The sequence below is a fragment of the Dermacentor silvarum genome, chromosome 8 (assembly GCF_013339745.2).
Source record: "Dermacentor silvarum isolate Dsil-2018 chromosome 8, BIME_Dsil_1.4, whole genome shotgun sequence".
Lineage (NCBI taxonomy): Eukaryota > Metazoa > Arthropoda > Arachnida > Ixodida > Ixodidae > Dermacentor > Dermacentor silvarum.
The window spans coordinates 28,812,573-28,825,094 of NC_051161.1; the positions used below are offsets into that span (position 1 = coordinate 28,812,573).

A 12,522-nucleotide genomic window follows, 5' to 3' on the forward strand; every position below is an offset into this window, starting at 1 on the left:
CGGTCGGTCGGGGGCCTTCGAATGGCCGCACACACCTCCGTTTGCACCGGTGATTGCAACCGACGAAAAAAAAAAAAAGAATGATAAACAGTAATAAAAGACAAGACATAAAGCACGTGATTAGAGTTTTTAGTCTTGCGTTCATTTCCTCCCGGGCGACGTGCTAGTCGTGTCAAATGCGCGTTGCCTCTGACGTCACGCGTTCGCCAGTGAAATCATCGGCGCTTCGCGTCATTTTTCTTTTCTTTCCTTTTTCTTCTTATGCTTTTCTGATTTCGGGGAATGTGCAAAACGGGTGAAAACTGAGAACGAGAGCGAGTGTATGCAACTTTTATAACGCCGGCATTTCGCGAGAAGCAACCTCTTCAACATCTTGACCTTCGCTGAAATCGACCAGAGTGAGTCATGTGGACCGCCTTTAGTTCACTTTATTTATTTATTTTTTAATGTTGGTCCCTCTTAACATACACTGACAGCTCACTGTGCCTTACTACCGACTCCCGTTCCAATACTTACTCAACTAAAGCTTACTACCTCGTCCTACCTGGCGAGATGCTGTATAGGCTGCATAACACGCTTCGTTAAAAAAAAAAAGAAAAAAAAAAGAAAAAAAAAACTAAATTACTGTATTTACTTGTGCAAGGCCCGCACTCATTTTTTTCTATATATTTACTGGGTACTGTCCTCACACAAGGCAGGGCTCATGACTACTCACTGAAGCCTCAAGCTGCACTCAGAAAGGTCAGACTGCTATGAAAATAAATGCAACCAGTGGCAGCCAACTATGGACACATTTACAGTCGCCAACCGATTTTTCGGACATGGACTAGTGCCACCTCGTAGCGGCTTGCGGAAATTAACCAGCACGCGGGTATGAGCGGGACGCTAAGTGAAACCTTTGTTCAAACTTTTCGCACTCCAATGTGGGGGTGCGGGCCTTACACAAGGGCGGGTCTTACACGAGTAAATACGGTAAATCATGAGGGTTTTTATTCTTTCTGGGGTTTTACGTGCCAAAACCAGTTCTGATTATGAGGCACGCCGTAGTAGAGGGCCCCGGATTTTAATTTTGACCACCTGGGGGATCTTTAACATGCACTACAAGAGATTTAACGTCCCCAAAAATGCACAGTGGATCATGAGGAGCTGCCATAGTGGAGGGCTAAAAAAATTAGATTGTAGGGTTTAGCGGCCCTATAGTGCACAGTGGGTTATTAAGAACGCCAATTAGCTTCTCTAAGATTCGCTAGGGTTCTCTAACGTCAGCCTAAATCTAAGTGCGTGAGCGTTTGTGCAGTGCCGTCGGGAATCGAACGTTTGACCACTTTATGAGTAGTAGAATGCCACAGCCACTGAGACGCCTGTCGTCTACGTTTTGTTTGTTGAAGCTGGGTAGCAAATATGTGTGCAAGCAAGAGAGAGAGAGAGCAAGGAGAGGAAAGGCAGGGAGGTCAACCAGAAGAGCGTCCGGTTTGCTACCCTGCACTAGGGGTAAGGGAAAGGGGGAATAGCAAGCAAACAAGCAATAAGCCAGCGGTACATAATACTCCCAGCGCTGTCGAGATAAATTATGTTTGTTGCAAGACTTCATCAAAAACTGGTCCCTATTGCTTCCGATAAAATATTCGTGAACATATTTGCTCAATCGAACATATTCCCTGTTTTAGTTATCTGCGGTCCGCTTATAGTCGGAAAAAAGCTGCCAACATTCACCTCGATATTCGATTTCTCTTGTGTTTTGTTTCTAGCTTGGGGTTTCGCAAGTAAGAAATTGGTTTAACCGCTGATACATTAATTATGTCTGCAGAGCTTCCGGATCGTGGTCGCCACTTTTTAGATATACGAAAAATTAAAATGTGTATCGAATTTATTTTTACGAGCATATAGCAAGACATACATGAGGGGAAAAAAACGGTAACTTGCAGACCCCTCACGGTAGCTCGGTAATCTTACTATCTTCCAGTTTTATGCCGGTGCGGAGGCAGTATCAATTTTATCAATTTACCAAAGAATTGTCACTTATTAGATACTAAAACACTATTAAGTTTATTTGCCCTTGCCAATTTTGTTTTTCTCACCATGTAGGTCACTGTTTCAAGTATGCTCATTATTACGGTGAAGTCATCGCTATATCCAGGGCCGCGATTTTGTAGCGATGCCTTATGACTTATTCTACTCTAGTCTTATCATCCACCGCTCACGGCCGGCTGATCCCGTTGATAACGCGAGCGGACCGTCGCTCCGACCACTGACAAAGCGCGATAAGCGGGAAAAGGCATTATTACCGGAAAGGCATCGCTACAAAATACCGGCCCTGGGTGATTTCACAAAGTGGCATGATCGATACTTACGGCACTTCTACATGCCACGTTTGGCCCAAGGACCATTGTTTGCCGGGCAGTTAACACCTACACTTCCCATCAGCTGTAGTATTTGCATTAACAACAACAACAACAACAACAACAACAACAACAACAACAACAACAACAACAACAACAACAACAACAACAACAACAACAACAACAACAACAAAATCAGGAAGCAGGCAACGGCACATTACGCTGGCTTGAACTACTTAATACATAACAAAAACAGAAAAACAAAATTGGGGAAACTTTCCTCGAATATACACAGAAAAAGTCATTATACCTTCATACAAATAAAAGCTCACTGGCGTTTCTCACTGAAAAAGAAGTGATAAAACAATTCATTCACACATTAAAGATTTAAAAAAATGAAAACGTAGAATTGCCGAAAAATAAAAGCAATGCTGAACTTCAAACACACTCAGTACTTAAAGTTCTCGCTATCTGAGCTTATAGCTGGTGATTCAAGTGCTATAAACTTTGATCCTTATTTCCGAACACGTAAGTACTATTTCCTTTTGGAGGCGGTAAGCGCAGTCCGCTTTATATAGCCCACTGTATATAATATAATGAGCTTCGGCGTCCTCCAACCAGCATTCTTGCTGTCGATTTCTCTTCTCTCAGTTCTCGCGAACAGATTACAACTCCCCCCCCCCCCTTTCGACGCAGTGACACACTAATAGGGAGGCCGCTCGGCATATCCCCCTCACGCGCTCTTATAGTAATCGCCGCTAACCACCACGTTTTCAGAATCGAACCGCGCACGCTGACGTTATAATCGCCGGACTGGCCGCTTTCGCTGCGTGATGGGGCATCGCCAAGCCCGGTCCATTGCCATAACGCGGTCGCGCGTTCCCCTTCTAACTACATGCCAATTAGCCGTTACGGCCAGCAGTCAAGATTGCGTCAGCCTCAATGCCCACGCGCCCGTTTTTCAGAATAAAGAAAAGGAAAACACACACACACACACACACATATATATATATATATATATATATATATATATATATATATATATATATATACAGGGTGTTTCAGGGAACACTTTCAAAAATTTTGAAAGGTTGTCGGTGGCGAATAGCACAATTCTAGTTCAGAGCTGGTCTCCTCGAAGAGGCGGACATTACGTAGCGCAAGAATTTGATGTGCGTAATCGAATAATTAACAGAAATGTACTAATACGTTTTTCACTAATTACCTTATGGCCCATATTACAAATCATAGCCGTGGAGATCGCAACGCGGATCAACTGGCAACGAATTCTCAGGATGACGCCAGTTTCGAGATATTAATTCCCGAAACATTCCGAAGAAACGCATTGGCGTTCCAGTTACTTTTGTGCTCAGATGCATAAAACGACGTTTTGTTAAGAAAGTAACTAAAACGCCGATATATATATATATATATATATAAAGAGAGAGAGGATGCATTTGACCCCCTGCCACCGTCACCGACACCGTTCCGCAGGGAGGTCAGAGTCTACGAGAGACACTACGACGAAGACGTCGTGTATATCTGCGTTTTACTCTTTCCCTCCCCCTCCTCTTTTTTTTTTTCCGTTGTGTCTTTTTCTGGCACGGCGCCCGCAGGTGTTTTGTCTCGTCGGGGAAGAAAATAGTGACCCCCCCGCCGGTCATTTGGTTCCAGCCGCGGCGTCAGCATTCTGCGCACGCGCCCGACTTGAACGCCGACGGAGGACTTTGCGGCCATGCTAATGCTTGCTCGTGTAAACAGCCGGAGGCACACACACACACGCGCGCGTGCTTTGCTATTCGGCTCGATCGACTCGATCGGCGCGCGCATACACTCGCGCTTGATCATCGCCGCACCGCGCCTGATCGGTCATTAGTGTATTGCGCGCACTGTGACGGTGCCTCGAAGCGGAATTATGACACACTATAGAGGGAAGGCTGTTCTACGTTTCTTTCTTATCTTTTATTCTCTCTCTTAAGTGTATTTGCTTTTCTTGAGAGTGGAATGCCGTTCTTTCGATTTCGCAAGCCCGCGACGCGGAAAAGCAAAGGCGAGTGATCGGAGATGAGTCGTTCTCGTCGACGGATGCGCTATAAAGCACCGGGCACAGGAACCACTTATTACGTGTTCCAGCAACTCTTTTTTTTTTTTATGCCTGATTGAGTTGCGTGGGTGCGTGGGCTCAGTTGCGAGGCGAGAATGGCAAAACAGCCACGGATAGCACGGTACGGATCTCGCTCTAAGCGACCAGTTTATTCATTTCGTTTAATATAGACAATTGCTGGAAAGAATAAACGAAAGAGGTGGGGAAGGGCAACATTGATAACGCTGAAAATGAATTATAGATTAAAAAATGCCCACCGCTGAGGCTAATGCAACTACAACGCTGCGCTGTCTCCCAGTCCCATTTTTATCATTATTATTTTTTGTGTCTCTGTTTACGCTATAACTCATGACAATTAAAAAAAACGAAAAAAAAACGAGAGAGTGCTCATTCCCGACTAGTGGGTAAACTGATTGATTGATTGATTTTAACTAGCCAATGCAACGCCTGGGCTATCCCTCCGGATTAACCTGGATCATCCGGTCTCGCCTAATTAATGCGCCTCAACAAGTACCGTACAACTGCTCAGAACAGATAACATTAACCGCACGTTCAATCATACGGACGACAAGAACCGTCTAAACTACCGTCGCCCTATTCAGCAGACATCGTTTCAATCGTGTCATCTGCCTTCTTTTCTTCCTCCTCGACTCTGTCTCTCTTTAATACAGGTAGTCGGGCCACAGTCTTTTTTTTCCCGCGAAGATTGGCATCTAACAGGAAGACGGATGATTCACACGTTTCAAAATAAAGAGGACGAAAAAAAAAAAAAGAAGGAGAATCGCTAAAGTAAAACCCAGCGATGGCGCAGGCTGGCTCAAATTGCAAGACGCTTTCTGCGAAGCGTGCCAGGCACTTCATTTCCTCGTTTCTACCGGTTGATACTGTTAGCGGTAATGACACAAGAGGTTACGACGGTTGCGTCATCGCATGCGGCAGACCGGTCAAGGGCTGCGGAGCGTAGACTCCGCGGGCGACGCGATATGCATGAATGCGATGCCGGGCATTCCCGCTTTACTGGAATGTGCGAGCAAAAGCGTGTTGTCGCAACATACACTTATACGGGCGACAAAACAACAGCTACAGAGCAACCGGGGGAAAAAAAGAAGAAAGAAAAAGACAAGAAATGAAAGAGAGAGAGAGAAGAAAAATAAAGGGAAGAAAAAGAACAAGGTTAAAACAAAATGACGGGGTTCCCGGAGCTATTGGATCCAACTTCATTGGGCCATGCAAGCGGTTTGATCAGCTTCTTGCCTGGTTGTCCCGCAACATTGTCGCAAATAAACTAAATTCAATACAATTTACCTCAATTTAATTAAACTTTGCATTGCTATACAAGCTAAATAATCCGGTGCCTGTGTGTGTGTGTTACGTCTTCGTTTCGTCCGTGTCCTTTCGCGCTGCTTTGCTAATCCTAACGCATAAGAAACTATCGGCAGATGCTCCGGGGAAGGCAGCGCCAATCCTTCAGCCAAGAACCCGTGCTCGAAATCTAAAGAGATATCGGTTTAGGCACGACTATTCCTTACGAAGGATAACCAAAGACTGGCTTTACGCACGCGCTAGTGCAGTACTGATATGGCGTGCCTCAACCGCAAGACGCAGCGCTTATTCATTCCTGTGTCCGAATAGAACGTCATTACATTCATATTTGAGAGTACAGTCACCAACGGAAGTTTACGAAACAGGGGTTCCACAACAAATGTGACTTTCTGCTTAGTTAAGGCTTCTAATTTAGTGCATCACTCCGTATAAGTCGAAAAAGCCATACGACTAAAACTATAGTTTCAGTCGTAGCTTTTATAGTTTCATCCCTGTCGCAGTTCTAGTTTCACTGCATTCATATTTTCATTCGTAGCCTCGAATTCATTAATGAATTTGAGGCTTGCCCAAGTTTCATGGGAATTCAGCTTTCTTCGTAAAACCTGCGTCCCGAAAGCGGTTGAGGCCGACTGTGCATGTACATTCGCGACAGTACACCGAAAGATTAGACGGGTAATTTCACCTGTCAACGACCGTTTGTACTTATTTAATATCTGATTGAGGCAATGACCTGAGTACCCTACGTAAAAGCGACAACAGCTAAAACCATGTATTTTCATCAACTAGCTCTGATTTCTGCCGTCTTACGACGGGTTTTCCCTTGCGGCACATTTGTGCAGCACCTCTCCACACTCGAGTTATTCAGCGAAGTTTTCGTTACGACCTTCGAGTGAACTCAGATACAAAGGTTTCTGTCCTAAAATAGGATCTTGTCGCGCTTAACATCTCTTCTTGCATTTCTTATCGTTCTTTAATTGTTGTACTGTTACATATTGCGTTGTGTTCGAAAACACCTAAAGTTGGGTGAGTTAATACGTATTTATGTATCTGTTGGTAGTGTTTGCGTGTACTTACTTAAGATCAAGGTATTGCTATAAAGCTGTGTGAGCAACATGAAACGCGCTAACGAGGTTTTCCCGATTGGCGACTAGTCGCGTAAATCTTTCTGCGGCGAAAGAAAAGCTACCATGAGGCGTCGGACAAATGGAAACTTTACAAACAATACGATTCGACACTGAACGCAGAAGTATCGAAAAGCATAGCTGTGATGGTTATTGTAAAGCTATAAATGAATGACGACCGTGTGAATATAAAGTGCTCGTGTTGCGGTTAGATTTTTTTTCATAGCAGTGCGGAATATGACAATTACTAGAATAAATAGTATTAATAAATTAATAAACGTTGATGACGTAATAACAATATAACGCTGGCCGATATCTTTTAATGCGGGGCTGACCATCACTTCTTTTTATTTTTAATTTCGTTTTATGGGCTGACTCTCCTGGTTAAAAACGAAATGGCGATGCAAAGCTACGCTTCTTGGGAACAATTTATTTCACTGTTTTAAGCACACTCGTAAACTCTGCAACTGACACGACGGTCATTGTTTATTTCAGAAGTCGTTTGACTAACATTGTTAACTATAGGTAACGAATTAGGTGCAGCCAAGTACTGAAAGCTACGATACACAGATCGCAGCCATAGGTGTTTAGTCGCGTACACGCAGAGGCTTCCGTTACCTTCTGCACGGTGTGCCCTTTCTGTTGGGAATTACCGTGTCACGCCAGCAGGCAGCCAAAGGGAACGAAATAATTAACTGAAGAAATTTATATATTCCAAAGAGCCCCTGCTGCGATGCCCGAGTAGTAACGGCAGCACGCTTACTATAACGAGAGGCGCGAGCTATTCGCCCAGTGAAAGCGTTTGCTAGAAGCTTCTCATAGATAACGAGACAATGAGAACATGAAGCTAAACCGCGCGAAGACAGTTAACGTACAACTTAAGGAAACGTACCCCGCAGTGTTCCTGTGGCAGAGAGTTAAGTACTCGTTCTTAAATTTCTTTCTTTCTTTCTTGTTCTTTTTTTTTCTTTCGCAGGCACGTTTGAAGGAAATCGCACTCCGAAAACTTCCAGCGTGTAACCTATCAATTAACTCACTACACCGGTTCGTTTCACGGTATCATGCAGCGATATTTCATTAATTGGTACAGAATGGAAATGTTGCTCAAGTCGTCACATATGCCCCCCCCCCCCCCCCCTTCGAAAACAAACAAAAACAAATAAAAAAAAGGACAAAACTTAGTACGTAAACGTCGAGAGCTTTGCACAGTGCCGATAATGCGTATCGACAGGCGATTTTTTTTTTTATCTCCTTCAGGCAATCGCTGCTACAGCCGTTGCTGCTGTAGTACCGTATCACACGTGCGCGGCTTCGCAGTAATCCACGGCGAGCGCTCGCTTCCATTCAGTCCTGCGAGTGCGCAAAGACGCAGGCGAGCGTATTACTCGCTCTGTGGAGCGATTACGAGGGGGTGGGGGGTGATACACGTGGTTGCATTGAAGCGGTGGAAAGGCGGCGCTTCGAAACCTATCGCCTTTTATCACGTGCGCCCGCGAGCGCCAATCGAGGCGGCGAGAGTGTTCGCGTGCGACGTGACGTGACCGGCGACGCAGAGGAGAAGAGTAGGCACCGAGCGGGGACGGCCAGAAGCCGTGCCAACCGTCCGGCGTTACGGACTCCCCGTCGATTCGCGGAAGGAACAGCAACGCTCGCGCGCTCAAGTCGCTTTCGCTACCGCCGCCGGTGTTTTCTCCGAGTGATGTTAACGAGCAACGTGTAGGGAGAATTAAACAAAGTAAACCTGTCGCGCAATGCCAGCCGCCGCGGCTGCTGATTTTGCGATGGACGGCGGTATTTCGACGCTAGCCGCTGCCGGCACGGCGGCTTTCTCTTTCGATGACCTGTCCCTGGACGAGCTGGGAACCGACCTGGACTCGCTCTTCTCGAGCGACAGCCTGCAGGACGACGACAGTGCTTCGACCTCCACCTGCCACCAGGCCGTCGGCACGGACGCCGCGTTGTTGCAGCTGCCGGAGTTCGGCATCTTCACCGAGCCGTGCTACCCGCTCTTCTGCGCCGAGCCGTCGGCCGCCCAGAGCGTGTGGACCGCCACGGGACACGACTACCACCAGAAGGCGGCGGCGGCCGACTTCAGCCCGGATTCGGGCTACGAGGACGCCGCCTCGGCCACGTCTTCTTCGCCGACGCCCGAAGGGTGCCTCGAGGTCGACTGGTGCGACGAGTTCCCCGCCGACGGTCTGGACGACTTCGTCGTCCTCGGCGTCGGACTCAAGACGCTCATGTCCAGTCTCAGCGAAGGTGACTCGTTCAGCTGCAACGTGCTGTCCTCGTCTAGTCCCGTGTTGTCCGTCCCGCAACCTCCTCCTCCTCCGCCGCCGCCTCTGACGCGAAAGCCTAACCAGAACTGGCTACCGCAGCGGCAACGAGCGACGGGTTCGGGACGCAAGCCGAAGTCTTCCAACGTCGTCGCCGGCTGTACGGGCGCGACGCCGCGGCGGCAGGGTGGTCGCGCTCCGCCGCCGACTCCCGTCGTCGCCAACGAGGAAGAGAAGCTCTTCTGCTGTTCCTACCCGGGCTGCAGCAAGGTGTACTCCAAGAGTTCGCACCTCAAGGCCCACCTGCGGCGGCACACGGGCGAGAAGCCGTTCGCGTGCCAGTGGCCAGGATGCGGCTGGCGCTTCTCGCGCTCCGACGAGCTGGCGCGTCACAAGCGCTCCCACTCGGGCATCAAGCCGTACCGCTGCCAGATCTGCGACAAGCGCTTCTCCCGGTCCGACCACCTCGCCAAGCACCTCAAGGTGCACCGGAGGGACAAGGTGAACGCGGGACCACTGACCGCTGGTCGGTCACGGACATCTGGCATCGCTCGCGCCTGACCCCCCTCCTCTCTCATCGCCATCGTCACCTGCCGTTAATACTCTTGGACCTGAAGTGACAGCGCGGCCGAACCCGCGCGTCTTTGCCGTTGTCTTCGTTGCCATTCGTGCCCAGTGCCAATCTCAGGACCCCATTACTTGCGTGGCGGATTCCCGCTGGATAGAAGACGGGTGCGCTTTGCGCTGGTGCCGTGAGACCCACGAACTTTTTTTTTTCTTTTGTGACATCCCCTTGGTTTCCCCTAGGGACTCGGGCCTGTCTAATAAAACGCCGTTCATATTTTTTTGCCCTCTGCACATTGGACTTGTGGCTTTGTCTTCGTCGTCGCTATAGCTGTCGCGGACGCAGCCGCGTATCGTTCACGTGGTTTGTCAGGCGTGCGCGTGCTCATTATCGGCGCAGTGCGGTCGTCGCGCTATCCGTCCCATTAGTCAGAGGGCCCGGAATTTTCCCTCCGCCGCTATACAAGCGCGGCGACAAACTTCCGCGCGGATGCCGCCGTCTAGAACGCTCTGCGGTGCGGCTTGACGAGCTTCACTCGCTCATGCCGCACACTCAACCAGGATATCCGGAAGCGCAGAGTGGCATAATCACGCGCGCGGTGGCCATGAGTGCGGTCATTGCTTGCTTTGACTCAGATTGGTCCCGATTGCAAAAGCGCGGTTAAGTCACCGCGCTTGTTCATTCCCGTGCAAGCGGCGCATATATTTTCTGAAGTTTCCAGGAACGCGTTCGCCGCGATTTTCGCATCGCGCTCTTCTATGCATTCGGAATAGAAGAAATGCTTTCGCGTATAAACCGGCTCTGCGTTCAAAACATTTCAGTGTGTTGCGTTAGTGCGGTCATGAGCACCGTGTTTTTCGTGCTGTTAGCGGCAATGCGCACACACTCTCGGTCATGCTTATCTGGAGCGTTTGCTCGGTGAGACCGGAGTGCGATGCCAGCGCTTTCGATTCTCGTTTGTCTTCAGCAATGCCAATATCAAAGCACTGTTCATGTTGCATCGCACGTTAGGATAAGCGGCTGTTTTGTTAACAGTCGTGCGATATGCAATCCGGATCACATTCGCCGCTAGTGCGTGCTCGAAACCGCGTGCTGCGGTTGATTGAAGCAGTGCTATATGGCTGGATTAAGGTGAACGTGTGATCAGATTGCATTTTTTTTTCGGTGCATGCTTATCTCGTCTTATATCCCGTAAGTGCATGTTTAACGTGTATGTTACTGATTTGGAAGAAGAAAAAAAAAGGGAAAAAAAAAGCTATCGGCGCCTAACTGTACATACATGCACAATTCGTACTCTCTAATCTAATTTAGAGCATGAGTGTCTCATGAAACCAAACCTAGAGTGTGACCTTTATTAAAAGCGCAGTAAAGCTTATGTATCCGATCGCCTTGACAATTGATTCCGCATGTTTAAAATTAACTTTAAGCAAATCAGTTGCGCCAACGGCATCAAAAAAAAAAAAAAGAAAAACAAGATTATTAGATTTATTGTTACATTAGCGGCCCTCAGCGAACTATTTGACGATAAAAAAAGGGAGAAAAAAAAAGGAAACGGGTTTTACGTGCCAAAACCACGATCTGTTTGTGAGGCACATCGTAGTGGGGGACTCCGAATTAATGTTAACCACCTGGAGTTACTTAACGTGCCTAAAATAAGCACACGAGCATTTCTACATTTCGCCTCCATCTAAATGCGGACGCCGCGGTCGGGATAGCACAATTCAGCTCGGCAGCGCAAACGCCATAGCTACTAAACTATACCGTGGCAGATGGCCAGGGAACCATTCCAGGTATGCAACACATCTTAATCGCCCTCCATACGCAGAAGACGCATATCGACAGTTGCTACTGTCTACAGCGCTTGCCGGAGTCTTCTTTCATCCATAGACTTGCATACTGTTTAGCCGACGTACTCGTCCGACAACTAGTCCTACTGACATACAATTGCAGTAAAAACAACCTTCCACGCATGCACTGGTGTCATCAATGAAGCACCCATACACGTGCATATATCGCACTTTTCTTTTTGCTAACACATACTTCGCGGCGCATGATAACCGACATAGAACGCTGGGTCAAAAGATTATGGGATGCGGACTCTGAGGGAAAAAAAAAAAAAAAAACAATATTTCCTATGCCTGGACCCGGAGCCGCGACCAACGTAATGTTGTACTGTTTTAATGGGCGCAAGCTGTCGAATGCTGACATTCGACAGCTTTTTATCGCGCAACACGCGTCCCGTAAGCTTTTGACCCTTCCCGTACATTTGTAGTCCCTGAAGAAGCTGTGAGCACTTTAGGTTTTGCATTTTGTCGCCAAGGAAGTGCTGCCTCTGAAGTTGGCAGTCGAACCCTAGACCAACAGCTTACTGCGTCATAGCCAATGGCAGTATATACTTCCTGGGCTATACAACGTCGTGTTACCACGAGTTACAGTGGGCGAACTTGTTCGATTTCAGCTTGACGTTTCTACTTCTCTTACGTCCTAATCTTGCAGGCAGTTAATAGATCACGTACGGAATGCTGTTAGAACGCGGAGGATTTCAGGTGCACTTGAAAGGTTTTGCGCACTCAAAGTTAGGGGAAGCAAACCACCACGCGTACAAAAGAACGCAAGCATGGCGCAGGGCTTTGGGTACCCAAATACGCTTGGTTGCGGTATTTCTAAAACTCCATATTAGCACCCGTAAGGGTGTTAAATGGATGTTTGAATGTACACAGGTTATCGCACTCTTGAAGCACTTTATATTTATATGCCAGATGTTTTATGTACACCCTATGAGATGGACGCCATT

The 12,522-nt window shown here is 47.7% G+C and overlaps 1 protein-coding gene and 1 long non-coding RNA gene across 2 annotated transcripts in view; one reads left to right on the forward strand and one right to left on the reverse strand.

Moving 5' to 3' along the window:
- Positions 1-12,522, reverse strand: part of LOC125947594 (uncharacterized) — a 144,788-nt gene that overhangs the window by 111,027 nt on the left and 21,239 nt on the right. The gene's annotated exons all lie outside the window — the stretch shown is intronic.
- Positions 8,390-10,019, forward strand: LOC119460931 (Krueppel-like factor 6). The gene has a single exon (XM_037722068.2). The coding sequence runs from the start codon at positions 8,639-8,641 to the stop codon at positions 9,722-9,724; it is 1,086 nt and encodes a 361-aa protein (XP_037577996.1). The 5' UTR covers positions 8,390-8,638; the 3' UTR covers positions 9,725-10,019.

Excerpts from the sequence above, each read along its gene's own strand:
- LOC119460931 (XM_037722068.2), top strand. The coding sequence starts at position 8,639 with ATGCCAGCCGCCGCGGCTGCTGATTTTGCGATGGACGGCGGTATTTCG.